Here is a 27,751-nt window from a genome sequence, read left to right on the forward strand (position 1 = left end):
GGCAGTATCGACATTGCCCCATTTCAAGGTAAACAATGCAAACCAAACCTAGATTGGGTTTCGTTATCGTGGTTTTGCTTCCTGTCACGAAAGTCCGGCACGTGACCGGAACCATCGGAATGTCTAAATTAGGATGAGCCGTTGGCCAAGCACGCAGTCCAGATTTGTTTGTAGACTTAATTCCGACTATATCCGACCCGACTCCTTAGGAGGGTCTAGTGAGAAAATGTGTCATTTTCTGCCCCCCAAAAATACCTCAGTATAGTCAAACTCCTTCTGGAAGTCACAGCTAGGGGATATGGGACAATAACTCGGAACCTTCCAGGGAACGAGCGAGAAGACCGAAGCAAAGTCCATCGTCAAAGTCCACTATTTGCCCCGAAGTCGTTTCTCGGTGCCGGTCCGAGCCCATCTTCGACTGCGGTCCTACTGATTATTAATAATAGCACTGGAACGTACAAATTTACAAATTTACAAATTTAGAAAAATTAATTTTATTCACCAGATTCGACTCTATTTTCGTCCCAGAGAATTTCGTATTACGCTACCTAGATAACTCACGCAACAATAGCCTCATGCGGGCTTTGATTAATAAGCCATCTTGTAGTGACCTCCGATGACAGCCACATACCAATCGAGCGACAATTCCGAAGCAATCGCTCGATCCAAGGCTAAAGCACCACTAGACTGGCCAAGAAGCTTCGGAGATAGTTAAATATAGTTTATTTTGAAGATGTTACAGCCCGTTCTATTCTTATAGTGGTTTGCAGTCTACTCTTATCTATTGGGCTATCTTTCCGAATATCTTGGAATTCGTATCAGTCGTCTGATTGGAACAGCTGAAAATAGATTCGGTCGAAAAAATGCAAATTTTCACGATTTTTCATTCTCGACGACTTTACCCGAATTGCAATTCGTATCTACTACGGAACAGAATCGTGTTATTTTCTCCACCATGTGTCGTCAGTTTCTCCACTGTCATATGCTTCCGTCCATTGTCTGATTTTTTCACCTATCTAACGTTCCGGTCTTGGAACACAAAATGGGTCGGGATTAGTGGCCTATTGCCGATACCAATATGCCCGCATTTGGTTCGGTCGCAGTTTTCTCGTATTGCGCTACTTTGGATCTGGTTTTTGTCTCTGACCACCAAGTTGCATCAAGGATATTATCACTGGTGCGAGGAAACAAGTCTACAGTAGGCTGAGTAAAATTTGCCATGTCTGAAGGCTGCGACCAGAAGGTTGTCCCCTGCCATAAATTCACTGTAGATAGATTTATGTCTCTACTATGTAGTGTATTGTTTGCGAAGTTTCTCTATATATCAAACTATTCTACAGTATACGATGGCATCCAATGCTATATAAAAACAGTATGTCTACTGTTATGCTTCCAGATCTACATCCAATGTCTTCTTTGTATATATTCTGCACTCAACTATCACAAGGCGTTCTTTCTCGTCAAATAATCAAATCTCGAATAGGTGTATCCGATAAACGGCAAATCTTCCTTAACATTCTTCTTGCCGTTCTTCATGTCTTGTTCTCTCTGTTCCATAGCTTTGCTCAAAGCTGGAGACTCTGGAACGTTTTCTAACTCATCTGTAGGGAAGAATCGAGTATCGGTAATAGATCTCAATTTAGGAATAAATGGTGCATCAACTTTTCTGATAGTTTCCCAGTCCACACCTCTAAAGAATGGATGGCGCTTGATTTCTTCTGCTCCTCCGTATCTACCTAATCGGTTCTCCGAGCTCGTCAATAACTTCCGGATCAAATCCTCACTCTCTGGAGACAAGTGAATATCCTCTGGAATTTGTAACGTCTCTTGCCAGTTCAAAATCTTACGATACGTCTCGTGTGGTGTCTCACTGCAGAAAGGCGGCCAGCCGATTAAACACTCAAACATGATCGCACCCAAAGACCACCAATCGCATTCTTGACCATACCCTTGGTGAATAAAGATCTCTGGCGCAATATAGTCAGGGGTACCTACAGTGGAATAAGCCATAAGTCTACGTGACTTTCTCCAAGTTTGCATCTGCTGTCTGTTTGACATTGTCAAATGAATGGCATCCACCATCATCGAATTACGGCCACTGGTCAACTGGTTCGGTTGCAAATGGTTCGAAGGGCCCTCTTTCTCTAACAATTTCTTGTAGTAGTTGGAGTCGTGAGTCTTATGAAAACCGGTTGATAGCCCAAAGTCTGACAACTTGATGTGGCCCCTGATGTCAATCAATATGTTATCGGGCTTGATGTCACGATGGATAAAGCCAAGCTTGTGAATAGCTTCAATGGCCAATACACACTCAGCCATGTAAAATCTGGTGATATCCTCAGTGAAAATTTGCCATCTGATCAACATGGTCATAAGATCTCCTCCTGGTAAAAACTCCATGATTAAGTACAAGTACTGTGTATCCTGAAAGGAGTAATATAATGACACAACCCAAGGCGAGTCACTGCCTGCTAAGACATCTCTTTCGGCCTTCACGTGAGCTAATTGATCCTTTTTGTACATTTCAGACTTTAATAATGTTTTCATGGCGTAAATCTTACCAGTATCTTTCTTCTGCACCAATCTGACTTCTCCAAATGCACCTTTACCAATAACCTTGACGGTGGTGAAATCCTCTAAGGAAAGCTTTGTTCTTCTCAATCTCAAGAACTGTGACTCCTTCTTACCCAAGTTCTGCAATTGTCTATTCTTTCTTTCTTCACTGGAACCGGACTCTTCTGTCAAGAGCTTATGCTCCAAATCTAATCTTCTTTGATTTCTTTCGATGGCATGACTCACAGCCATGGTGTAGTAGTTTTCCAACTTCAACTTAATAGCTGCTGCCTTGTCATTGGTGTTCTTGTTGAGCAAGTTGGGTTGCCTCGTGAAGTAAACGTAGTTTGATTTGACCGGCACTTCTTGTGTTTCCTTCTGGAGTATAGGGGCATGTGGAGGTAGAAGCTGTTGTTGCTGCTGAACCTGATGTTGCTGAAGTTGCTTTTGCTGTTGAATGTGATTCTGTTGCTGAATGCTCTGTTGTTGTTGCTGAATACTCTGTTGAGTATGTTGTTGCTGAACATTTATCGGAGATGCTTCGCCGTTAGTAGCCCCGTTACTCTGATAGTTTTGGGAGTTCAAGACATTGGCAGAACTATGGTTCGATACCAACGAGTTGGCCAAAGAGATGTTGGAGTTGCTGATCTCGGAGAGATTGGTGCTGCTGTTGTTGTTCAACTGTGTGAATGCAGTAGGTGGCTTAAAGCTCAACGAGTCGATCGAGGTGAACTTGCTGCTGTTATTATTGGTGTTCTTGAGATTTTCGTCTCTGGTTATGCTGTTGAATTGCTTGTTTTCGTTGCTGCTGTAGCCTAAACTTTCGTCGTTAAACCCGTTGTTGGTGAACCGTGGAGAAGGAGCGTTACCAAACTGACCTGGTTGTGAAAGATGCTGGGTACTACGAATGGGCGATCTGTTGTCGTGAGCCGATGAAGTTGGCGGCTGTTCCAAGATCTGAGTATTGTCTTCTTCCATGTAACTGTCATCTTCATATTGAAAATGTTGTTGACTTTGACCTTGGCCTTGACCTTGAAACCCATTTAAATCATTGTTCTGAGCATAGAATTGTTCTTGTTGTTGTTGAGCATGTTGCTGTTGAGCCTGTTGCTGTTGCTGCTGTTGTTGGTGAGCCTGAACTTGTTGGGCCTGTAAATGCTGAAAGTAGAGCTGCTGCTTCTGTTCTTCAGTGAGGTTGTCGAAATTCATGTTGGACACGATGGAGTAAACACCTATAATAACAAAATAAGAAGAAGCTTGAAGGCTGCAATATCACGTTGAATACGGTATGACCCGCAAGAGAGTTATGATGTTGATGAAGATATGGAAATAATATCCGATGTTAAAATGTTAACATAAAAAAGTTGATTTTGTTATGATAATGATGGTTATGATATGTTGATATGAATGTTATGATGTTTTGGAATTGATGGATGTTATGATGTTAATAATTATCGAAATCGTAGACCTGAATCGTTGACGATGGAAATTCTAGCCTATACTAGACCCTGAAGATACAATGGTTCAATAACAGTTGAAATAAAAGGAACGACTCTATACAGTTAGTGTAACAACACTATCTGGATCTGACAGCGAAGCGTTGTGTATGTACTGCCGCAGGAAGGTTGAGTAAAGATCGACTTGTACCTTGAAGAAAATCAACGTCTTTGTTTTTGTTGTTTTTTTGTTGATCTGAAACTCTCCGTATTTTTTGTTGCGCTTTTTTCGTGTTCAGCCGTCGTGGTTTGCACGAAATAGTTAACGGTCCAGTATCGCTTTTTAACTATGTACTGAAATTCTTAAGTAGAAGATAGTAGAGATAGAGCAACGAATAGCGGTTGCATGTACTGGTATGGTCGATCGCAAATGTAGTGGCTGTTACGAGGTTTTACGGGTGTTTCACTGTAGTAATTTTTCTTGCCATGGGCTACAAGCACTTTCCTAAAAGAGCAATATCATTACATCATCACATAATTCTCTCTGGCATGTTCTACTCAACTGTTTCTACAATCAGAGCAGCATACGTATAGCACATAAATAGACCATGAACAAAGCAGAACTTGTTCAGCGAAGCCTTGCCACAACTAAATGTGGTTTTATATACTGATCAGGTCTTGTACTTTGCACTTTTAATCAGAAGTTTGGTCAAGGATTCCCTACTTCTTGAATAGTTCCAATTGTCAATCTACATTTCATCCTAAAAGCTATTTTTACTATAGTATAAATGATAAACCAAAAAGTATAAACCTCAATAAAAATGGACTATCGACGGCTCTTCACAAAATGGGAATGAACAATAATATATTTATATTACAAACGTCATTAGTGTATTAATGTGTATGCAACACCATTCCATGAAGCAATTGCTCACCAATAATGACTTTTTATCATATTCAAATTCATTAACAATTCTTTGATTATCACTTTTAGAATTGCAAAGCTTGACCCTTTTGCTTCTTGTCACCACCCAATTCGAAGTGCTTACATCTCTTCAATGGCAATTGGGACTTGGCCTTGCAGACAACACATTCCAACTTCAAGACAACCTTCTTGGTAGTCTTAGCCTTCTTGTGGAAAATTTGCTTGGTTTGACCACCGTAACCAGATTGCTTACGGTCATATCTTCTCTTACCTTGAGCGAATAAAGAAGCCTTACCGGCCTTGTATTGGGTAACCTTGTGTTGAGTGTGCTTTCTGCACTCCTTACCTTTACAGTAGGTCTTTCTAGTTTTTGGGACGTTAACTAAATATCTGGTTAGTATTATGAATGTCGGTAATCTGAATGAGGTTAGTCTTTGGCGAAAGACAGAATGATCGTTTTAAGGTGTTTCAGTTCTCGTCGTGGATTTTGCATGCTGTCACAATATTTTCCTTTACTTCAAAATTGATAGTCTTCACTGTCTTCGATGACTTCTAGATAACTTATGGACGATTTGTAAATGACTTCTGATTTCTTCTACATTGCTTCCATCTTCGTCCCTCAACTTTTTATCTTCTTAAATGTTCGATGCTTTTGAAAATTCTCTGAAAACTTTGATATCGAATTTGACAATTATCATCTCGAACATTATCATTAATGAACAGATTCTTCTAGTGGGTTCTCTATATTATACATGATTTGATGATTCTGCCTAATGCTATGGATTTCCTCTTCATTGTTGGTGTCTAACACATACCCATTGTGACTTGATTATTGAAGCTAAAGTATAGGAAGTAAAAGAAAACTTTCTAGCTATAATTTTTTTTTCATAGTACTGGTTGAAAATTTTTTCCTACTATTCGCCCCGCTAGTAGTTTGTGCGTATGGGATGCGCGCTACCAAACAAATTATGTTACTGGACAGTGAGTAGTGTGAGGCACGTGACTCTTCAATGAGTTACAAACTCTATTCTGATCCCTGTGTCTATGTTAGTTAGTCCTTACGCAGAAGTGACTGTACATAGTTTGCATTTATTTTTCACGTGATTTTATAGGGCTCCAGCCCTAACGCACTAGATGGTTGCAAATCAGTTCGTCTTCCTGCTGGCACTGTACCTGTATTAGTACAGATTAACCAGCATCTCGTTCATGATGAAATAATACTAGCGGAGATCCACTCGTGATGATGTAATTGTAGGACAAAGCTTTTAAGACGTTATAACCATTATATTAAAATATGTAAATAAAACAAACAGAATTAGAGTTGCGAGTATCCTAGACACTATATATTATGTAGAAGAATAGGACCAAGGATACAAATATTCAGAAAGAATGAATAACCATTCTCTGTTCAGACAACTCAACAGGTGTAAAGGTATTAACAGAAACCAAATTCTAGGACTTTTACTGGTGTAGGCAGTATTACTTACTGTGGGTTGACTGTGGGTAGACGCTAGTTTATAATTGTGTCACTGTCGTGTAGATGGTAGAGGTAGACGTGACAGTTTCATCCGCTTCACTTTCTGTAGCATAGTAGTAGTCGTAGTCAACGTAGCAAACTCCACTGGAGGTCACAGTGGAAATATTGCCTATGATCCAGGAGTCGGTTGAAGTGGGCACAGAACCAGCAGTAATTGTTGGGCCGTCGTTCAGATCACCGGTAATAGTGGTTTCCTCTATTTTTGTAGCGAGGGTAGGGGTTGTTTCAACTGCCTCAAGTGATGTAGATACCGGCTGTACTAAGCTGGTGGTTTCAGGGGTATTAGTAGTTTGAGTAGTTTGAGTAGTTGGGGGAGTTTGTGTAGAAGGTGTTGATTCAGTGGTTGGGGTAGTTTCGGTGGAAGTGGTGGAAGTGGTTGGCTCTGGGGCTGGTTGCTGGGTAGTTTCAGTATCAGTTCCAGCTGGAGTTGTAACTTCATTTTCACTATTTGGAACAACATCTTCAGGCAGCACAGGAGTAGTAGCAACTGTAGTGTAAGTGTGTGGTGTACCGAAAACAGTTGAAGTCACTGTTGCAGTGTACCTTGTTACAGTAAGAGTACTTGTGTTAATAATAAGGTTGGTCTTAGTTTGCACTGGACCTTCAACGGTGTGGTAGTTGGTTTGATAGTCCTGGACGGTGGTCTTCACCTTGACAATAACAACGTCGTCATCGTCACGCTTGACTGCTGGTGGAGCTGCCATTGCAGTGGTAAAAATGGATGCAGCAGCGAGGGTCGTGAATAATTTGGAGAATTGCATTGCTAAAGTTCTTGAATTGTTGAGAAGTGTCCTGTAAGGAAGTAAGAATAGTTAAAGGAGTGACTATAGTTAATTAAAGGAATGACTGTAGTTAAAAGAAGGATGCTGTAGAGAGCGACTAAAGTTGGATCAGAGAAAAGAGAGAAAAGTGGAAGGACTTGGGATACTTTTCAAGAACTTTGCTTTCTTATGGATATCAGTTGAGGTATGGAAGTTGTATTTGCTTGAAGAAAGAGAAAGTAAAGAGAAAAGAAGCAAAAAAGAAAGTTTGGGTTATATTTATATTAAGCTTCACATCTCATTAGAATCTGTCGTTGGCATCTGTGAGTCTATTGTTGAAGATGTAAGGTTGCTGGTGATTTCCTATTTCTACATATCCTGTTCCACATTTTGGTCTGTTTGCTTGGTATCAGAAGTAAATTTAAGAAATATTTGCCGCAAACAAAAAAAGAATGTCAAAAAATTAGTGACAAAATATCTAACTCAACAATAGACATTCCAATGTCAGCAAACCTTACCCACGTCTTTTGGAGCAAATGGAGAGACTTCTGCTGATATCAGGCTGGTTGCGAATTCCTCTTTTGGGAATCGGCGATCTTGGACTGTATACCGGGCATGGAAATGTTGCGAAATTTATTTTCTGTCCACCACGCTGGCTTGAGGCTAGAGATTACTGGCTAGTCATGAAATCCCTTCGTTTAAGCTAATAGACGAAGATTTTAATGCATCCCTCTGACCTATAAATGGAACAGGTCTATGTTTTACACAATGGTGGTACATTTAGCAGTGAAAATACCCACAAAGATGGTCTCACCAAAGTACTTTGTGGGAAGTATTGTTCACCAAGCAACCACACTAACAGCCAGCCTTCGTGGTCGAGAAAAAGGTGGGAATTCCACATTCATGTCAGGATGATACAAGATTTTGGCAGTAGAAGATCAGTTGTATTCGTTTGCGCCACCCAATAGAACGAATTCGTTGCACCAATAAACTGGATATTCGAGCCTGCAGACACCGTAAGTCCAGATTCGTGCCCTCGTAGTTTCACGCCCGAAAATGGATGAGACCTTCGTCCGGAGATGAGCGGACACCGAGAGGTCGGATGATCAAAATGGCCCAACTATACTTGATGACGGAAAACCAATACGGAACATATGGAGTAATATAAGTTCCAAATTAAGTACGATCAAGCTAAGGGAAACGCTACAGATACATGCTAACAGAACTAATATGTAGTAGTATAGGGTGTTATACAAAAGATATACATTTGCTAATCTTGGCACAAATATACTGACTTAAACAGCAATTCCAGACTCCAAGCACAGTAGAACAAATGGATATGTGATATATAGGCTGATGATCACTGAATTGTGTCTATACAAACTTGCTAACATACTAACTTGCTACTAGATTACAATTCTGGCTGAGATCTCTTCACCTCGTTGTGTAGATAGCATTCCGAGAATAACCGGAACACCGGGCACCGGCCGTGAGTAGTCGAAAAGGTCGTGGGCTGACCTCGGCCCTCGCGATTATCACCACATTTTTGCCAGTCGGATGTCATTTATTTGTGAATTGTTTTTCTTCACGTTTACGACTCCAACGCTGCCATAGTCTTTGTTGATTGAATCTACGACAGCAAGGCTTGATAAACTAACGCGGCCAGAAAGTTCTACGAGTTATAGAACTTTTAAAAAAAAATCGAGTTGAATTGGCAGTCTGACAAGCCAATACGTGATATTATAGTAAACAAACAAATACCCCTCGAAACCCTCGCGCCGGTCAATTTCGACTTGCGGGCACCAGATTACGAAACTACTACTGTTTATTGCAAGACTATCTAGACAAACACCTGGAAAAACACAACAATGAGTTACTATACCAGTAACACAGCACCATTAGGCTACGGAAACTACAATCCAGGAATTGGCCAGAGATCTGGCATCAACCACTTGCAACAGCCTCAGATTCCGGGAATCCAATCCCTGAATGCCCCGCAGTCCGAACAGGCTGCAGCAGCTGCTGCTGCTGCACAACAACATGGCCGTCAAGGACAAGCCAGACAGGTACAGCCAGATGAGTTGAAGACATCATCAGCCGATACTCCAAAAAAAGAACGTAAAAACAGACCAGGCATGAAGTTCGGTGCGAAGAAGAAGTCCTGGGTATGGTCGTGGTTTGTTCAAGACAACAGTGATCCCAACATTGCAGCCTGTGACTACTGTGGAAAGATTATTATCAGATTGGCTTCAGATAAAGGCTCACCCAAAAAGCTAAGCGAACATTTGCGTACTCACAAGTTGAACAAAGACACCATAAACTATTCGCGTTCGGTACCTATCGACGGCTATGGAGTTACCTTCACCAACTCCGGAGAACCCATCAACTACCCATCCAATTACGAGCAGGCTCCACAATCTACACAGACCAGTGCCGCAGGTTCCGTGGCTGGCAACGCTGTAGCACTCGATGATGACAAGAGAAGATCGGCTCCTCCCAAAACGAAACAAGCCGACTTCAATACTGTTGCCTCAGCTCCAAAGCGGTTCCTCTCGGCCGAGTTCGACAACTCTCCTTATACGTCGATGAAGTTCCACCGTCACTTGATGAAATTCTTGACTGAAAACAAGTTACCCATCAATGCAATCAAGTCTAAGTCTTTCCGCCAGTTGATATACGATCTCCGTTCAGACTCCGTCAATGACTTGTTGGAATTGACCAACTTGTACAGCTCGTTGATCGAAGTTAGTCGTTATAGTGATGGTCCTGGCAATCCAGATCCTGAAGCCAGTGCCGTAAATGCCTTGGCGAATGTTGTCGAAAACAAAATGAATAACTCTTAATGCCATGTATTTCTACCTAAGTTAATGTACCATATAGTGATATATCATAGTTAGTGTCGTAAAAATTACATAATGACATGTATCATGAAGATAAATTTCGACCATATTGCTAAAGTATAATCCACTCATATACCATATATTACTGAAATGTGTCATATGCTGGTGTAATGTTAATATATACATAAATAGTCATAATGAACCCCTCAGTCTATAATGACAACTCCTGGATCCTCTCATCAAGATCCGCGAGCTCGTCGAGGTTCAAGGGGCGCACCTCACGGTTGAGTCCTAAGCTTCCCATTAGTGGAGTCTCCCCAACACCGTAAAGGACGTTGGGTGTACCACGTCCCAGTCCTGGCGTTTGGGATGCGGATACAACCGATCCAGTTACTGGACCTGTCACCGGTGTACCCTTTGGAGTGTATGTTGGAGGACTCAAGGTTCTCACATCTTCGTATGTTGGTGGAACTTCATCATCCCAGGCAATACCCAAACCAGATCGTTCAGTTACACACAACTTGAATTGCATTCTCAACACTCTGGCAGCACCTGTAGGAACACCCATCTGTGACGGTGTAGTGGAGGGTATGAATTCAGTTGTTGGGGTAGGAGCTCCATTTTCGTCTACAAGAGCTGAAGAACTCGAGTCTACTGGTGTCAAGTTTAGAATTCCCTCGGATCTTTCTGTTCTCTTGTGCTGCAACTTGCCAAGTACATTGTGAACTATTTCTTCAGCTACAATCACTTCTAAGATCAAAGTGTGGAACACAAATACTCCAAGGCACGGGTCGTCCATATCACAGCAGATATTGGCACCGTTACGTAATCCTATTTGAAGGTCGTCGACTCTGTCATCATCACTGCTCATCTTTGTGACATTCTTACTGAACCCAGAAGAACAATTGTAAGCGCTAATATCAGCAACCAACTCAATGGTTCCACGGCCAGAGAAATCTGATTTCCAACCAGACTTGATCTCACCATGGGATACAGCTCGAGTTTCCTCGATATACAAATACTCTCCTAAGTCCTGCTGCGTAGGCTCAGGTGTAATATTGTTACTTGTTGGCAATTGATTCGATCTCAATCTCGAACTTTCGACATTACCGTTCGAACCAAAATCTTCTATGAAGTTCTCGTGTGCATGCGACGGACCACTCCGAATCATTTCTTCGACATCGTTCACTACATCGTCTGTCACAGGCTCGCTGTCGTCGGGAGCCAGATTGTCAGGACCGTTTAAATTGTGGTGACCGTTGTTTCTGGGATGCGCTAGAAAAGACATACTCGTGTGAATATTGCTATGGTGGTTACTTGCCCTGTTTACCGGATTGTCCTTTGGAGGAGGTATCTTCTTCTGATGGGCTTCAAGCGCCCTTCTTTTTTGCTCGTGTTTGGCACATGACGATGCTCTAGTCTTAATCGTTTCTTCGATCTTCCATGTTAATTTCCGCATTCTCCATCTCCGATCCCCGGCAGCATTAACTACATAATTCAACTTCAACTCAACAGGAAAAGTTGACTTCGGGTATACTACATTGGGCAATACTGCTGCGGCAGTGACCTCCGTAGGTGGGAACACTCTAAGAGAGTTCCTATCTGGACCTCGGAGAATCAGACGCGAGATGTTGATGGGCAATTTGACTATGGTTTCGCTATTTGAATTAGATTTTTTGGCTACGGCAATCAAGTCGTACTTGATGTATGACTGAGAATTGGGTGATCCCAATTTACATGAAGCTGGTAAAGATCCAGGCAACAAATGCGAGAATGGATAGGCGTGACTCCCTACAGCAAACGAGCACCGTGTGGTCAACACATCCCATCTGGCCAAAGTGGTCGTCTTGGTAGTACAATCCTTACAATTTGAGATCGTAGATGAGGCTAGCAAGAAAGGTTTGGTGTATCTGATGGTTTGAACCAACGATAACGTAACCGACTCCACATCGATCTCTGCTTCCGACGACAGACTAGAACTGTCACTACGAGAAGGTTTGGAATTTGGAGGTCTGATGTGTAACTTAAGTAGTCCGGATATAATGGAACCAGTGGACTCCGAAGGCTGTCCGTACAACACAATCGGAGGAGATTCCAACGTTACCGATATGGAAAAAGAGGGAGATGTCGAGTAATGACTTATAGATGGTGGTCCGGATCTAGTTGGTGTCAAGTTGGAAAAACTGCTGCTGCTGCTATTAGATCGGAACGAAGACGATCTCTCACGCCTGTCCGGTCGGTCGGAGTGGTGATGAAGTACCCTCGAAAGAAGAGCCATGCTTTAGGTATCTTTTAGTCTCTTATATGAAATGTCTTCTAATGAAACACCTATTCGTATAGTAATATCTTTGGGTCTGAGGGTTCCTAAAAGAGTGTCGCAAATGATAACGTAAGAATGAATTGTGGTTCAACAAAATTTGCCAGATGAAATCAGATGAGTATCCAGCATAAAATGCAAAACTAGATATGTTGAGAGTCTCAGCAGTAGGGAAAATCACAAACAACCTCTTAGCTATATATGCTTCACAATATATTCAGCCAGACACACGAGATTTATGTCTCGTTATATTTCTCACAAAACAGTTGTCAGACAATGTCAAGAAAACGGACTTGATTTTTGTGGTGTCAGATAAAACATATTATCTGGCTCAGACCGGCGCCCCGGTTCTGACGGAAAAGATGCGCAATGCACGTGATTTGCGTTGCAATTAGTCTTGATCGAGATGAATCGGAGATCCAACTCGGCCTTCCTATCCAAGATTGCAGTTCATTTGGGTATGTAAAACTCCGTTGGAAAGGAATAGAAATTTGTCCCGAAGATGCTTCACAAAGACGGACACGTGTCGTGTGAATGGAGGCAATCATCTCGTGATAAATAATGCCCCGATGCCGTGTGTCACGTGAGGTAGCCCCAAATACATAGTATAAGTAGAATAGCTTTATAACGTTCCTATTTCGGGCTCTGTTGTCTGTCCCAAAAGAGTTTTATGGTGGACAGATGTTGAAATCAACTAGCGTGTTAACAGATCCCTCAACAAGATGTTCCAATTTTTCAGTGTTCATACTTCTTCTCAATCTAGTAGTCGGAACTAGATATACAATTTTTATATGGTAGCGCCCAATTTTTCAATTTAAGCTCAGTTATATACACCAGAGCTCAACAATACACTTTACTTCACCACAATGGGCCATGTCGAAACAGCACCTTGTCATAGATAACGGGGCATATAATATCAAGGCTGGTTTTAACACCGGTGAGGATTCGGATGTGCGGCCAACCAAAGTTCAGAATGCATTGACCAAAACCAAAGATGGAGCTATACATGTTGGAAATCAGTATCAAGCACAAACAAACAACTACTCGGGAATCGTGTTCAGAAGGGCGTATGACCAGGGCAATCTCACTTCGTGGGAAACAGAAAAGCCCGTGTGGGATTACACGTTTGATGAATTGTCACCGAAAAAAATATTTGATCCTTCTATCACCCATTTGACATTAATTGAAAGTCCATTTCAACTTCCACAATTATCTACAAATACTGATCAAATTGTATTTGAAGAATATGGATTCAACGAATATTATCGTTGTACGCCAGCATCATTGGTTCCGTGGGTGGACTTTGGGAATAAGTCGAACAACGACTTCATGTTAGTAATAGACAGTGGGTTCACAGCTACATGGATAGTTCCTGTGATCTACAAGAGTGTTCATTGGGAAGGTGTACGAAAGCTTCCTGTAGCAGGAAAAGTTCTCAACGGACTTTTGCGGGAATTGATATCGTATAGACACTACGATATAACGGATGAACCGATCTTAATCAATACAATCAAGGAGGAAACTTGCTTTATAGCACAAGATTTTTACAAGGCATTGAACTCCAGGCAAAAGTTGCAATGTGAATTTGTATTGCCAGACTTCAAAACAACTACTACTGGTTATGTACGCAAGCCCAAAGATACAATTTCACCTGACGCCCAACTTTTACGGTTGATGGATGAACGTTTCTCAGTTCCAGAAGCATACTATCACCCGGAAATCATGTTTGACAACAACGATACTACGGCAGGTAGCACGTTGGTGCAGAATACTCCTTTGAAAAACCTCACCGACTTGGTGGTTGAGTCCATAATGGCATGTCCCGAAGTTGCTAGACCGTTATTGCTGGCTAATATCAGTCTCGTGGGAGGATCTACTAGTCTACCCAACTTCAAGTCTAGACTCTTACTGGAGTTGACAAAGGAGCTTCCTCTGGATTGGCTTGTCAAAGTTGTGGAAGCTAAGGGTGTAGAAAGAGATGAAGTCAGTTGGCGTGGAGGCATCAATTTGACCAATGACGACGTCATATCAGACATTACAATCTCTAAGAAAGAATATTTTGAGCACGGTTCGAACTGGTGCCAGAAACAGTTCGGTTTTAAGAATGTATAATTATTGTATAAGGACATGTACATAAGTATTGAAGATCATAAGGTAATATAATGCATGAACATAATGTGTTTGAAATCAAAATGCAGTAAAGTCGAAGAGTTGAGAGTCAACATTGAGTATAGTACAAGCGAATTAGATTAATAACTATAAAACTCTATGTGGTATGTGACTTTGTTTAGGTAATTTGAATAAGATGGTTAAATGTCAAGTATCTGCTGAGTATTATCCAACCATACCTGAACCACACCATCTGACTGTAATGTCCATAGCACATTGCTGCGTAACTGACACTGAGCATATTCAAGTCTGAATAGAACTTGATAGCATTTGTGTTGGGAAGACTACTCTTAGTGAAGAAGCTGATGTTAATGTCAATCTTGAAAAAATTGCTGAAGAATAGCTTTGACACATGGTCGACAAATAATTCGACGCTACTCAAGAAAGTGAAACTATACTTCTCCCAGAAAGTAAGACTTTTCAACACGAACAACGTGACATCCTTATTGTTCTTAAAGTATGTCTTGAAATAGTTGACAGTTCCAACATAGAGGGAAATATGGTTTGGATGGTTCGACACTCCCTTCTCGTCAAATGTGATCAAAACTACCGGTTCTTTCTGGGGTCCGGTTCCTATGAGCTCTTTCAAGGTTTCTCTAATATCGTTAGAGTCCCAGGTGATATTCATTCCATCCTTGAACTTGTCGAGAATCGTGATGTTCTCCGATGGTAAACCTAAGATCCGAGCAGAGTTGATGAGCTCAGCACTACGAATGCCTCCGAAAGATTCATCGACTGAATCTCCTGTTGAAAAACAGATGAGTTTGACATTATTCTGGTGTTTAGCCTTAGCCAACTCAATCAAAGAAGGTGAGAAGAACATCACTTCATCGTCAGGATGGCCGATTATGAAGTATACTGTGCTGTTTTGGATGGGTAATGGCGTCGGAGACGTCAACGAGTTATATGGGTAATTTGTTTTCTGGAAATGGTTGGACTGGATCTCTTTGTCTGTGTATTTCAGTAGAAGTTGGGGTATCGCAGTGGAAAGCACAATCCACACTAGGAACGTAGTGCTGAAGACCTTGAATATAAACGAGGGTATGCTCAATAGCATTATTGAATCTGTATAATATATGTATAAAATCTATGTGTATAAAGTATTCAAATGGGTTGAAAGAAATGTATTTGTAAAGTAAAGTAAAGAATAAATGGTTGTGAAGACTGAAAAATTCAGGGCTTATCCGGTCTATATTTACTCCAGATTTTCTTTTTGGTGTCAACTCCGAAATTTGTTGGCGCGAACTGTTGGGATTTTTCCGTTGGCCACATGCACTATTGACAGAGCGGAGGCTCAAGTAATATAGGAGGAGAGGTAGTTTGAACGAGTGGAAGACAGAAGAAAAATATACAAGTATTTAATTATCACAATGCTATGACAGATCTATGACGTTATCTGTGTGTTGTCAGCTAATTTAATTGACTTTGGGGACAAAATTTTTGGTGTTGCATTTTTCTGCTTTGATTGGGTGCAAAATTTGTCATTTATCTAGAAAATATACAAAAAATATTGTAATTGGAAATGGAAACACAACCGTAAATACATATCACTAATTTCTATTCTTGTAATAAATTTATTTCTTGGTGATGAAAGTGTAGCCCGTCCTCCATACCAAGTCGACCTTCGTGGTGTTTCTGTCAAAGCCAAGCTCAGTCTCAAAATCCTTCAACAAAAGTTCGAAAACATTTACCTTGTCACCCGTTGCATCTTGGAAGTTATGGTACCCACTGTAAGTGCGCAAGTAGTTCAAATAGTCCTCAAGAGTGATGTCCAATTTGCTCAAATTAAGGTCCTTTTCTGAGGGTGTTTTGTTATCGGTAGAATTTGGAAGAAATGTGTTTATAACAACGTTATCGTACAATTCACTTGGAATATGTTTGTTTACTTCGACAGTGAAGTTTTTGATGATGGTTCTTCCTGGCTGCTCCCAGTGTGGACCTACAAAGTTGGCATCTTCGTAGATGTACTTGTTATACAACTGCCAAGTTCTAGACAATACATGGGCCTTGTCTCCTTTGTACGGACCACGGAAATCTACGATAACAGGATCGACGTAGAACCAGTAGGCTAAAGTACCGCCTTTTTTCAACAACTGGGCCGAGTTCTTGAAAAAGGCATTGTAATCCCGAAACCAGTGGATACATTGAGCAGCAGTTATCAAATTAACAGACTCGTTTGGAATCTCCCTTGGTTCTTGGTAAACAAAGTCTTCCACAGCACCAGTTTTGAAGGTGATACGAGATTGGTCGGAAATGCCGAGCTGTTCCATTCTTTCCGAAATCAACGAATCGGCAGTCTGAATCATCTTAGGTGACAAGTCAAGTCCGATGACATGCTCGGACGAGTTCAACAATGGGTAGGTAGCGACACCTGTACCGCAGCCCAAGTCGATAGCCTTATCAATGGGCAACTTTGTCAAATCTCCCTTGGTCACGTAGTTGAAGAGCAACTTGTAGAAGCTGGGAGGATAATGGGGACGAAACGACTTGTAGTTGAGCGTCTTGAAATTAGCCTTTGAGAACGTGGACATGGTAGAAAGTGCGATAGTGGACAGACAATAGGAGCTGGATGCTTCGAATTAAAATCAAGAAGAAACGAAAGCTGGAGTCGATTGATGAATGTAAACAATTATGCAAAATACTTGTAGGACAATTGACCTCTCATTTATATTCTTTTTTTTAAAAAGTTAGCCCCAGTTGCTTTTCTCGAACTTCGAAAATGGCATTATTCCCATTACTAATGTTTCCCCATACTTTTCTCACGAGCCGCATAAGTTTCGGAGTGTTCATAATAAAGTTATGCACCTTCACCTAATAAGTCTCCGGGGCCGGCTCGGAGACAAAGGTTGCAAAATTTCACTGCTTTTGAATTAAGTTTTAAATTCATAATACATATGGATATCTATAAATACGAATATTGAATATATACAAAACCTATGCCCAATCAAATAGTCCTCGTTTCAATTGGTCATCCACCGAGTTCGATTCCGGTGCTTGCATGAAGTCATTTTGTCTGTTTTGGTCATTGCTACTGCCTTTGCTCATATTAACCACGTCGAACGAGCCATTAAATATGTTGTCATTGGAGTCACTGGAATTGTTCATATCCAAAAATGGAACCAATCCCAATGAACCATCTGCAGCAAATTCGTTCATGATCAATTGTCGGTTAATGTTAACCTTAAAGTCGTCGAAGTTCAATAGTGTCTCTAATAAATCGCTATCATCGACAGTGTTATTAGAGTCTGACATCATCACCTCGGTGTCTAATGGAGGTATCGTTGAGTCAGTAAAGTCGTTAGAATTTTCCTGCTCACCATTCAATGCTGCTAAGACTTCTTGTTCAGATAATCCAGGAACGCCACCAGCAATCTTGTTGCCTAGTTTGGATGGGGGTGATCTAGCAGTACTTCTTGCAAATGAAGAACGCGTCGAATCTACCTGCAGTTGATTGTATGGATCTCGATCCACAGCAGCCCTTGAAATAGGTTGACTGACTGGTGCGACCTTTTTCTTTATGTTCATTGATGCTTTGTTCAAGTTAAGACCAAGAATGCCTAGTATAGACAACTCCATCAACTTGACTGAGTTTCTAGATAATGCACCAGGTATATCAAAGGCACTTTCACGATTTAAGAACCCAATAGTTTCTAATAACAACAGTTTCAGACTCTGGTAAAGTGGACCACCTTTCATGTAATCCAAGCTTCCCTTGGCTACCAATAAAGCAAACCTAGCCTGTTCCCGTGCAATATTTATAGGAATAGGCAATACATTAGAAGATGTGTTCTTGGACAAACTTTTCAATACCTCTAGAATTTGAATAGACGATTGTTGAATCATACTGACGCTGGATACTATTGTTGCCACATCACCTTCACCTTTGAATAGACGTTCTTTCTCTGAAAGTCCAACGTTATGGTGGTTACCATACTTGGAGATGATTGGCAAATAAATTAAGATTTTGGAGTGGTAGTACAAAAATATCAATGTCAATTGTTGTCTCGAGTAGTTTCTCCAGATGGAATCATCAGCCATGTCACCCGTATCCTTAAGTGAAAGACCATTGATATCTATTTCAAACTTCAAGTCTGGAGGGAGTTCTCTTCTCCAACAATCAAGCATTCTATCTCTAGCAAGTGCCTTACTCTGGGTTTCTGCCGCTTCGTATCTAGAAAAAATAGAATCTAATATGTTTCCTAATACCTTACAGTACTGCATCACACTTAAGGCAAACTTGGAAACTTTACCTACAATAGATAACTTGGTGTTATTGACAACCAAGATGTTGACATTGTCATTGTCATCATCGTCATTTTTGCCAGCAAATGGCATGGCACATTCAACTTCGAAATCCTTAAATAATCTAGGAACACCAAGATTGAAGGATGAATAGACATCCAAACAATAAACGCACCAAAATAAGATACGCCTTTCACCTTGCCTGAAATTCTGCAAGTTAACATTCTCATCACTTCCGCTGATACCTAAAACAGCAGCAGGACATCTATGTAACCTTAATTGCTGTGCCATACTGATCACTCTACCACGTAATTCGTAGCATGTGGTGATATCACCAGTAACCAAACAATAATGTAACGCCAATGACAATATCTGGAGTGATTGAATAGAACAGTACTTCGTGATCACACAGTTTGGTTTGATGAATTCGTGAATAAGATAGTCGTAGTGGTTCAAATATGCAACATATTTCTCGATAGATTCGTTGTTTCCAGACAAATGAGCATTTTTTGTAGCCAACAAACTCAAACATAACACAATGACCATGATTGCGCCAAACTTTTCAATCAGCTCGAAGGACACATGGTCATCTGGGTTGGAAGTATACTGTGATCCTTCTAAGATATCAAGGAGTTTTACATAGTTTTTCAAAAAAGCGTTTTTGTCCATGATTGGAAGAGAATTTCCCCAGTCTTGAAAGTACACTGTAGTTAGGTGGTCCATATCCATTCGTGGAGGTAACTTTATCAAATCTCTGATGAAAAAGGATGCTTCCGCATCATTAAGTTTCGAAGCATCTTTGTTCATTATCAACTTCAGTAGAGCTTCTCGAGGTGATTTGTACTTGCTACTTTCTTTAGGATTTTCTTTCAAAGATGCAATAGCATTTGCTGTTACTATAGAAGGCTTGGAGTTGTAACCATAAACCTGGCAAATTCTGGCCAACAAGGTTGGAATGAACAAGGTTTCTTCTGTGCTACGGGGAATGGAGATTGCAACCAAAGAAGTAAGCATCTGTTGTTTGCTTTGGTGTTCAAGCTGTTGCTGTTGTTGTTGGAATACTTTATTCTTCTGCATCTGAGCGATAGCCGTAGCAGCAGCGAACGCTCCAGGCGCGGGACTGACTTCTCTGTTACTCAAGTTTGTTGAATACGGCTTCAGTTTCCTATAGTCTATCACCAGGTACTCTTCAACGCTCAATAAGCTATCACGATCGTCGTCGTCGTCATCACTTAAGTTTATAGACCCAGCAATAGAAACTGGGGCTTGTCCATCATACATGGATCCTGCTATGGAAACCGGTCTTTCATGAACAGCATGTGGATTTGAACATCCACAAGGACAACTGCCATCATGTGTATGCACTTCGGTCAGTTGACGGCTCTCTGTTTCAAGTAGGCTGAGATTTGAAGAAGTGACCTTATTGTGGTCTTCTACAGGTTCTTCCTTTATTAAAGACAAATTTTTAGTATTGTCAGCTTGGATATCAGACCCACTCAAGCCTGAATTCAATAATTCAAGCTGCTCGTCTCGAATATCCAAAAGACCAGCAAGTTTCTTATTTTCTGATTCCAATTGTCGTATTCTTTCCTCCAAGGTCTCTGTATATCCCTTTGGAAACGCTCTTCTTGACAACTTATCTGACACAATACATTCTAGGCCCACAGCTGAACAACTTGAGCATGGATTACGGCCATCGCACTTCGTTTTCTTCGCACGACATCTATCACAAGCCTGTGCTACTCTTTCCTTAGAACTACCAGGAGCTTTTATGGTTTTCGTATTTGTCTTCGACACCGAAACTTTTGGTTTACCGTTCAACTTGGGCTTGGGAGTTTTGATCTCTTTCTGTATCTCCATATACGGAGAAATAAACAGCTCGGGCTCGAACTCCGTTTCCAAGATCGCCGTGGAGTCCATTATAGGTATTGTAGATAGACGAATAGTTAACGGTGAGAAAAAAATCACACTAAATAACCGAGTCAAGATTCACCAAATCTGCTAGGCTCTTGGTTGCAGCTAGGAAGTTGCTTCTATAGCTGTATGTGAAAGTATTAGCTGTTTATAAGCTTGAAATGGAAAAAATTTGGCTGTGAAGAAAAACCTTAACCATCCTAAATGCTCACAGTCACTTTGACTCATAAATCATAGTGTGATAATATGCCCCAGAAAAAATGTATTTTGTACTCCTGTTCCGGAGTTTGGACTTCGGAATCAGGGCCGATTGAATCCGCACACGACCAATTTTTCATGATTATTTCTATGGCACGTAGTTGGCTCTTGTTGCACCCAAAGAAGCCGAGGTTATTGACAATGTCGCGGCTAAGAACCGCAAGTTCCACGGCAGTACAAGCCACGAAGAGAAAGAGAGTAGAAAAGGTCAAGATTGAATCAAGTGAAGAAAATGAGATTGAAATAAAAAGGAAAAGTTCTCGGCCCGCGATCAAGACTGAAACAGCGATTGAATTGAACAACGAGGTTACTGGTGTTCTATCTGACATAAAGATTGAGATCAAACAAGAACCAGCAGATATAGCCGATAAAAAGTCTGACCTGAAATATATTCCCCATATCAAGGTAGAAATTGAAAAAGACACTCCGCCTAACATCTTTCCATACATAGAAAAGCAACATCATGATCTACCCAAGGCTCCCAAGAATTGGTACAAGATATACAACGAGATCGTTACCATGAGGAGTAAGATATCAACCCCCGTAGACACACAGGGCTGTGAACGAATGCCCAACTCCATTAACCCTAACGTAAGAACCAGAAACCCACGAATTTACCGATTTCAACTCTTGATTTCACTCATGCTCTCTTCACAGACTAAAGATGAAGTCAACTACTTGGCCATGAAAACCATGCACGAAGGCTTATTGGCGAATGGATACAAAGATGGATTATGTATTGAAGCATTATTAGAGCTCACAGAAAAAGAGTTAGACGATTACATTTGCAAAGTAGGTTTTCACAACCGTAAAGCTGGCTACATCAAGAGAGCCTGTGAGATGCTCAGAGACAATTTTCAATCAGATATCCCCAGTACCATCGAAGATGTTGTCACCTTACCTGGGGTAGGTCCAAAAATGGGCTATTTGCTTTTGCAGAATGCCTGGGGAATCAATAGTGGCATTGGAGTGGATGTTCATCTCCACCGTTTAGCCCAGATGTGGTCTTGGACTTCCAAGAATGCGAAGACTCCTGAACATACGAGAGTGGAATTGGAAGACTGGTTACCACCTAAGTATTGGGCCGATATAAATCCACTATTGGTAGGTTTTGGCCAGACAATATGTGTTCCAAGAGCGCCCAACTGTGATATCTGCACGCTAGCTACAACTGGTTTGTGCAAGGCGTCCAAAAAAAGTCTTCTCAAGACTCCCATCACCGATGAAAGATTAAAAAAACTCAACAAGCAACGGGGTGATTTGTCGAAGCTCATTGCTGAATTCGTCTAACTTGTACATTACATGAATGCAAACAGTAGTTTCTCAATATAATATATATATATTTATTAGGGTAAGAGTTACAAATAACCACCTTCCTTGCAAAGGGAATAGAAGATACCATCCTTGTTCTCCTTCAATTTGTCTGGTGTATCAAATTCTTTAACTTCACCCTTGTCTAAAACCAAGACCCTGTCACTGTCCATAATAGTGTTCAATCTATGAGCGATGGTAATGATTGTCTTGTCTTTGAACTCCTCTCTGATAGTCTGTTGGATGATTTTATCAGTTTGTACATCCACAGCAGCTGTTGCTTCGTCGAGTACCAAGATCTTACTGGACTCGTGAAGAAGTGCTCTGGCTAAAGACAACAACTGCTTCTGACCAGCTGAAAGATTAGCGCCATTTTCAGCTACCTTGGCATCCAAGCCTCTGGAAGTTCCTAACTCGTCTGCATTTTTACTTTCTTTCTTCTCCTGCTCGGTTGGTTCTGTTGTCATCTTTTCTACGTGCTCTTTCAAGTGAGCAGTTTCCAAAACTTTCCATAATTGTTCGTCTGAATGTTCACCAAACGGATCCAAGTTTTCTCTCACAGAAGCTCTGAAAGAACTAGACTCTTGAGGAATAATCATAAGGTGACGTCTTAAATCGTATAATCCGATTTCATTGGTATTGACTCCATCGATTGAAATATTACCTGACGCTGCTTCAATGATTCTGAATAATGCTAAAGTAAGCGAGGACTTACCAGCTCCAGTTCTTCCCACTACACCAATCTTTTCCTTGGCATTAATGTTGATGTTAATGCCTTTAAGGACGAGATCTAAGTTCTCTCTATATCTCACAGAATAATTGTTGAACGAGATTGTACCGTGTTCCGGCCAGCTCTTCACAGGCTTCTTGTCTTCGATCTCCATTGGAGCCTCAGATGGAAGTTCACTATACTCATTGAGTCTTTCCAACACAACAATCTGAGTTTCAGCTTCAGCCCAAGTTCTCACGATTGCATTCAAGACATAGACTATATTCATGGCGTACGACATGACAAAACCAAAGACGGAGGGGTTCATAGGAGCACTGGTAGTCAAAGATGTAACAGCCAATGCGGCAGTAACGAACAAAATTGTAGACGAAATGAACTGCAATCTGATCGATAACCATCTCTGAATTCCCAGGATAATCAAACCTACAGAAATACACTCATCCACCGCTCCCCTTGTCATATGAGTAAATCTTTCTTCTTGGTTGAAAGCTTTGATCGTGTCAGCGCCATTAAGCGACTCCTGAATAGAAGAGATAATAGGACTCTTGGAAGCACTCTCGATTCTTTTTAGGTCTCTTGAAGCAGGAATGTAAAGTTGGCGAATGTAATTGTAAATAAATGACATGGGTATAAGGAAGAACAAGATAATTGGTACTGCGTAAATGATAACACCAAAAGTAATGAACGCATTAAGAAACGTCAGAGCCAACATAATCAAAACCCATGGAATTTCCATATCAAGACTTCCAATATCTTCTGTGAAACGATTCAAAATTCTTCCCACTGGAGTCGTCTCAAAAAAAGACATTGGAGAAGCCATGACCGATTTGGCTAACCTAGTGTGGAAAAATGATGAAGCCGGAACAATACAGAATGTCCAGACAATAACTGAACTAATCAATACAAAACCCCCACCCAGAATACCAACAATTCCATAAAGAGTTAAGTAAAGGTGTGGATTGACAGTGTCTCCAGCAGCACTATTCTTCTCTGACCAATTTGTCAAAACGATCTTATCCAACATGGTACATAAGTAAGTACCAATAGACAAAACCAAGTAGAGTATGATGTACTTGTAACTAGCTGCTCTGAGATAACTCAAAATAGCATCTCTCTTAACTTGACCTTTTCCAAGCTTCTCTTCCGTTTTTCCAGTTTTTCTTGCTGTATCATCTTCTTCGTCATCTGTATATTCGTGTCCAAATGAAACCAAACTTCCACGACGAAAGCCGCCAGTGTTTACTTGACCGGGATCAATACTCTCAGAAACATACTCGATTATTTCCTCTTCAACATCAACTGGGTCTATTTCCCGACGTTTGGTACTCGAGTGAGCTTGCTCACTAACTTCTTCAATTTCAGTTTCAGTTTCAGTTTCGGTTTCTTGGGACTTCTTTGTTTTTCCGAACTCCTGCAACAATTGAGCCAAATCAGACTTTCTTTCCATGACTGTATCGTAGTCACCGCTCTCGCTAATGGTTCCATTCTTCAACATGTAAATGTTGTGAGCTTCATGTAAAACGTGAACAGAGTTCGTAGCCAAAATGACTGTTTTTGAAGCAAGAATACCATTTCTACCTAACACATTGTCAATGATTTTCTTTCCAACATGTGCATCTACAGCAGAAAGCACGTCATCTAAAAGATAGATATCAGCCCCTGAGTAAACAGCACGAGCTAACGAAATTCTAGCTTTCTGTCCACCACTCAAAGAAATACCCTTTTCACCTACAACAGTCTTGTCACCATCAGCCAAGGATTGGAAATCACTGACTAATTCACAGACTTCTACTGTCTTCTTGTAGTTTGCAGCATCATATCTGTAGCCGAACAAAATGTTCTCCTTGACTGTTCCATCCAAAATCCATGGAGTTTGGGGACAGTAAGCGATTGCACCATTAATTTCAACCCTAGGAAATACATACTCAGAATCATCAGAATAAGGTTGTGTATGAATAGGAATTTCACCCAAGATAGATCTGATAAGGGTAGTTTTACCACTTCCAACCTTTCCTACAATACATGTCAATTTTCCTGCCTCGGCAGCAATGTTAATGTTAGACAAAGCAATATTGCTATGTGTTTCTTCAACCTGAGCCTCCTCATCGTGGAACTTTTTGTTTGCGTTCTCCTTTGTAGACCACAACAAAGTGACATTTTCAAGCTTAACTGGAGTCGAGTTAGTAGGTGAGTCAAGTTTGTGGCTATAAGTTTTGCTATTTTCCAATTCAAGCTCGTCAAGTAAGAGAAAATCACTAATTCTACCAAAGGAAACTGCAGCACGAGAGTAATTTGAAATCAAGTGTGGAAATTGCATTAATGGCTCAGAGAGAAGATCAAAGAGGACTAATGATGGGAAAACAATGTCTGCAGTTAAAGGAATGTCGTAGAAGAGAGTGAAAGCTGTGTAAACTGAACAACTGATCAAGAATGGAACACAGCCCCAAATAAACATAACAGCAGCCATAATGGTTCCCATCTTTCTGAGTTCATTCAATTCCTTCAAGTCTCTAATGTCTGTCAACCTTTTCAACATTGGCTTTTCCCACGAATACAACTTGATGTTCTTGATGGACGTGAGAATGTCGTTTGTCAAGTTGGTTCTATCATCCTTGAATTTCATCATTCTCTTTTGGCAGTTGGCAAACCAAGTGAACAAAACGGTTGAAAAAGGTAGTACCACCAAGAAACCTAATAACCCTGCCCAGGTAGCATTGCCTAGAAGCCTATACAAGGAAACCAAACAGAAAGTCAATTTCAAAGGTGAACTAACAAAGTCCTGCAATCCATAGAAGAAACCTTTGATAACGTCAGTATCAACTGAGATATGGTTTATGATATCGCCAGTGGACTTTGCTTTCTTGGAATCAGGGGATAATCTTAACGATTTGGCATGAATAATTGAAACAAGCGACGAATGCACAGCATACATAGACTCGTACTGGTACTGGTATGCTTGATTAAATGTGAAGAACCTTGTACAGTTAATGGCATATAGCAAAATTGCAAGCCCATAACCAACGATGATAGGAGGTTTTTCTTCCGCGATGCTGCGATCTTGGAAGAAAATGATCAACTGACGTAATACAATGGGTTGAGAAAAGGTTAAGATAGTCTCGAAAACATCAAGACTAAGATTAAGCACAAAGTAAGACAAGAACGATTTGAAGATAGCTGTCATTAGTGAAGGACCAGATCTGAACATCTCAGGAATGAACCAGCTTTTTTTGGCAGCTGCCTTTTTCTCGTCTTCCCAATTCTCCGATAGGTTTGCTAGAGTAACGTCGCAAGATAAATGAGCCGAAGTATATGGCACTTCATCTTTCGTAAGGTCGTTCTTAGTATAAGCCTTGGAGATGAGAGGCTGGATCCAGTAGAAGGTCAAAAAGTACAAAATATTGTAGATGTTGTAAGGGTCTGTTTCCTGTTCAAATAAGACCTGGTAATCGGCGTTATCGAGAAATAACAACACATTCGAAGTCAAGACAACAGATATTTCACAAACATACGTGAAGATCGAAGTTCGGTAGATCGTGATAGTCGAAAAAGTGTCTTGAACAATTGGAACTACAAACAAGACAATTGACAGTAACCAGAAGAACAAGACCGCAGCATACGAAATTGGCGATTTTCTGGGAGCAAGCAATTGCAATGGGAGTACCAACAAGAGCAAAGTAGCAAAATAGACGATAATATTGATGTCATGAGACAGAACGTAGATGCCTAATATGGCCAAAGCTTGCAAAGTTATCACAGCAACTTTTTTGGGAAAGCCTATTTGCGAGTATGTCTTAGTGAGTTTCTTTGTAGGAGCGAAAAGCGCTGCCACGAGTTGCAAGATAAGCCAGGCGAGGAAGAAGTAATTCACATACAAAGAAACTTTCTTGACGAAAGGTGGATTCAACGCGTTTCCAGTAGGCGAGTACAATGGAGAAGTCCAATCTGGCAGTTCTAGCTCGTAGAACGACTCTAGGCCGACATTGTGAACAGATCCTAGCGGGTTCAGTTTCAGCAACCACAAATGCGTGATTGAGTCCATGCTGCTCTACTGTTAGCGTAAAAACAAAACAGCGGCGTTGATAGCGTGGAAGATAGGAGAAGCAAGAATTCCGACAATTAGGTGATAACTTACGAAATATCCAACACGGCAGGATAAGTATCTGAAAAATTGACAGACTGCTTCCAATTAACGAAAAACCAGCTCAACACCCCTGAAGAGAGAAAAATAGCAAATAAGCAATCGTGTTGAAAACTGGTGATAGATGCAAAAAATAGTTTGGTATAAAGTACAGTTGTGCCTTTTGGTTATCGCCACTCTTGTAATTTGAGTTGCCCATGTCCGGTACGGCTTCAAAGACGCAGCCATCCTGTATGCCATCGGTACGATTAACAATCACAGTTGATAAGGCACACGAGATACAATCAGTTCTACAGTCCTACATAAGGGCTTCGACAGATAGTGTATGGAAGCTGGCGGAGGGGTGAAGCGCATCGACAACAGCACGCGTAGCAGAAAGGGATAGACTTACGATGTTTACCCCATTGAGACTTCCAAGTGTCAGGACCGAAGGTGATTGTCATGAACAGACTCGTGTGCAGTACGCCTATAGCCTGGTCAATCCGACCTACCCCAGGTTCACCGATAGTCATCAAGATTACAGAATAGTCACCAAGAAATATCCCTGTCTCCGAGCTTATTATCCGGCCACATCCAGACCCGGTGATAAAAGATCCACTAGTAGGTAACGGTGTGAAGTT

General features: G+C 41.0%; 11 protein-coding genes across 11 annotated transcripts; 3 read left to right on the forward strand and 8 right to left on the reverse strand. All coding sequences in view use genetic code 12, as the record gives it.

Annotated features, from left to right (window-relative positions):
- Positions 1–1,440: 1,440 nt before the first annotated feature.
- On the reverse strand, positions 1,441–2,901 carry CBK1 (Serine/threonine-protein kinase CBK1; the record flags this gene model as incomplete). Its single annotated transcript, XM_001383165.1, has 1 exon — positions 1,441–2,901. A coding segment is annotated over one exon (1,461 nt), but the record flags the coding sequence as incomplete, so codon positions are not given.
- A 1,849-nt stretch (positions 2,902–4,750) lies between these two features.
- RPL42A (60S ribosomal protein L42) lies at positions 4,751–5,745 on the reverse strand. The gene is made up of 2 exons (XM_001383166.1): positions 5,730–5,745; positions 4,751–5,296 (listed from the first exon to the last, which is right to left on the reverse strand). The coding sequence occupies exons 1-2, from the start codon at positions 5,731–5,733 to the stop codon at positions 4,980–4,982; spliced, it is 321 nt and encodes a 106-aa protein (XP_001383203.1). The 5' UTR covers positions 5,734–5,745; the 3' UTR covers positions 4,751–4,979.
- A 436-nt stretch (positions 5,746–6,181) lies between these two features.
- Positions 6,182–7,431, reverse strand: PICST_67099 (hypothetical protein). The gene has a single exon (XM_001383167.1). The coding sequence runs from the start codon at positions 7,210–7,212 to the stop codon at positions 6,430–6,432; it is 783 nt and encodes a 260-aa protein (XP_001383204.2). The 5' UTR covers positions 7,213–7,431; the 3' UTR covers positions 6,182–6,429.
- Positions 7,432–9,080: 1,649 nt separating this feature from the next.
- On the forward strand, positions 9,081–10,055 carry BED1.2 (hypotehtical protein; the record flags this gene model as incomplete). Its single annotated transcript, XM_001382638.1, has 1 exon — positions 9,081–10,055. The coding sequence occupies one exon, from the start codon at positions 9,081–9,083 to the stop codon at positions 10,053–10,055; it is 975 nt and encodes a 324-aa protein (XP_001382675.2).
- A 121-nt stretch (positions 10,056–10,176) lies between these two features.
- On the reverse strand, positions 10,177–12,623 carry PICST_82351 (conserved hypothetical protein). The gene is given in 3 exon segments (XM_001383168.1): positions 10,177–10,758; positions 10,771–12,025; positions 12,077–12,623. 3 exon segments carry the CDS (start codon positions 12,328–12,330, stop codon positions 10,264–10,266), a joined length of 2,004 nt encoding a protein of 667 aa, XP_001383205.2. The 5' UTR covers positions 12,331–12,623; the 3' UTR covers positions 10,177–10,263.
- Positions 12,624–13,242: 619 nt separating this feature from the next.
- ARP6 (actin-related protein) lies at positions 13,243–14,481 on the forward strand (the record flags this gene model as incomplete). Its single annotated transcript, XM_001382639.1, has 2 exons — positions 13,243–14,093; positions 14,124–14,481. 2 exons carry the CDS (start codon positions 13,243–13,245, stop codon positions 14,479–14,481), a joined length of 1,209 nt encoding a protein of 402 aa, XP_001382676.2.
- Positions 14,482–14,656: 175 nt separating this feature from the next.
- Positions 14,657–15,595, reverse strand: GPI12 (N-acetylglucosaminyl phosphatidylinositol de-N-acetylase; the record flags this gene model as incomplete). The annotated part of the gene is made up of 1 exon (XM_001383169.1): positions 14,657–15,595. One exon carries the CDS (start codon positions 15,593–15,595, stop codon positions 14,657–14,659), a length of 939 nt encoding a protein of 312 aa, XP_001383206.2.
- Positions 15,596–16,112: 517 nt separating this feature from the next.
- TMT2 (trans-aconitate methyltransferase 2) lies at positions 16,113–17,069 on the reverse strand (the record flags this gene model as incomplete). The annotated part of the gene is made up of 1 exon (XM_001383170.1): positions 16,113–17,069. One exon carries the CDS (start codon positions 17,067–17,069, stop codon positions 16,113–16,115), a length of 957 nt encoding a protein of 318 aa, XP_001383207.1.
- A 490-nt stretch (positions 17,070–17,559) lies between these two features.
- On the reverse strand, positions 17,560–20,586 carry CAT8 (CAT8 controls the key enzymes of gluconeogenesis; the record flags this gene model as incomplete). The annotated part of the gene is made up of 1 exon (XM_001383171.1): positions 17,560–20,586. A coding segment is annotated over one exon (3,027 nt), but the record flags the coding sequence as incomplete, so codon positions are not given.
- Positions 20,587–21,093: 507 nt separating this feature from the next.
- On the forward strand, positions 21,094–22,242 carry NTG2 (Endonuclease III; the record flags this gene model as incomplete). The annotated part of the gene is made up of 1 exon (XM_001382640.1): positions 21,094–22,242. The coding sequence occupies one exon, from the start codon at positions 21,094–21,096 to the stop codon at positions 22,240–22,242; it is 1,149 nt and encodes a 382-aa protein (XP_001382677.2).
- Positions 22,243–22,310: 68 nt separating this feature from the next.
- Positions 22,311–27,643, reverse strand: YCF1 (Multidrug resistance-associated protein/mitoxantrone resistance protein, ABC superfamily; the record flags this gene model as incomplete). Its single annotated transcript, XM_001383172.1, has 3 exons — positions 22,311–27,033; positions 27,126–27,204; positions 27,523–27,643. The coding sequence occupies 3 exons, from the start codon at positions 27,641–27,643 to the stop codon at positions 22,311–22,313; spliced, it is 4,923 nt and encodes a 1,640-aa protein (XP_001383209.2).
- Positions 27,644–27,751: the final 108 nt, after the last annotated feature.

Source organism: Scheffersomyces stipitis, chromosome 2, assembly GCF_000209165.1.
Source record: "Scheffersomyces stipitis CBS 6054 chromosome 2, complete sequence".
Taxonomy (NCBI): domain Eukaryota; kingdom Fungi; phylum Ascomycota; class Pichiomycetes; order Serinales; family Debaryomycetaceae; genus Scheffersomyces; species Scheffersomyces stipitis.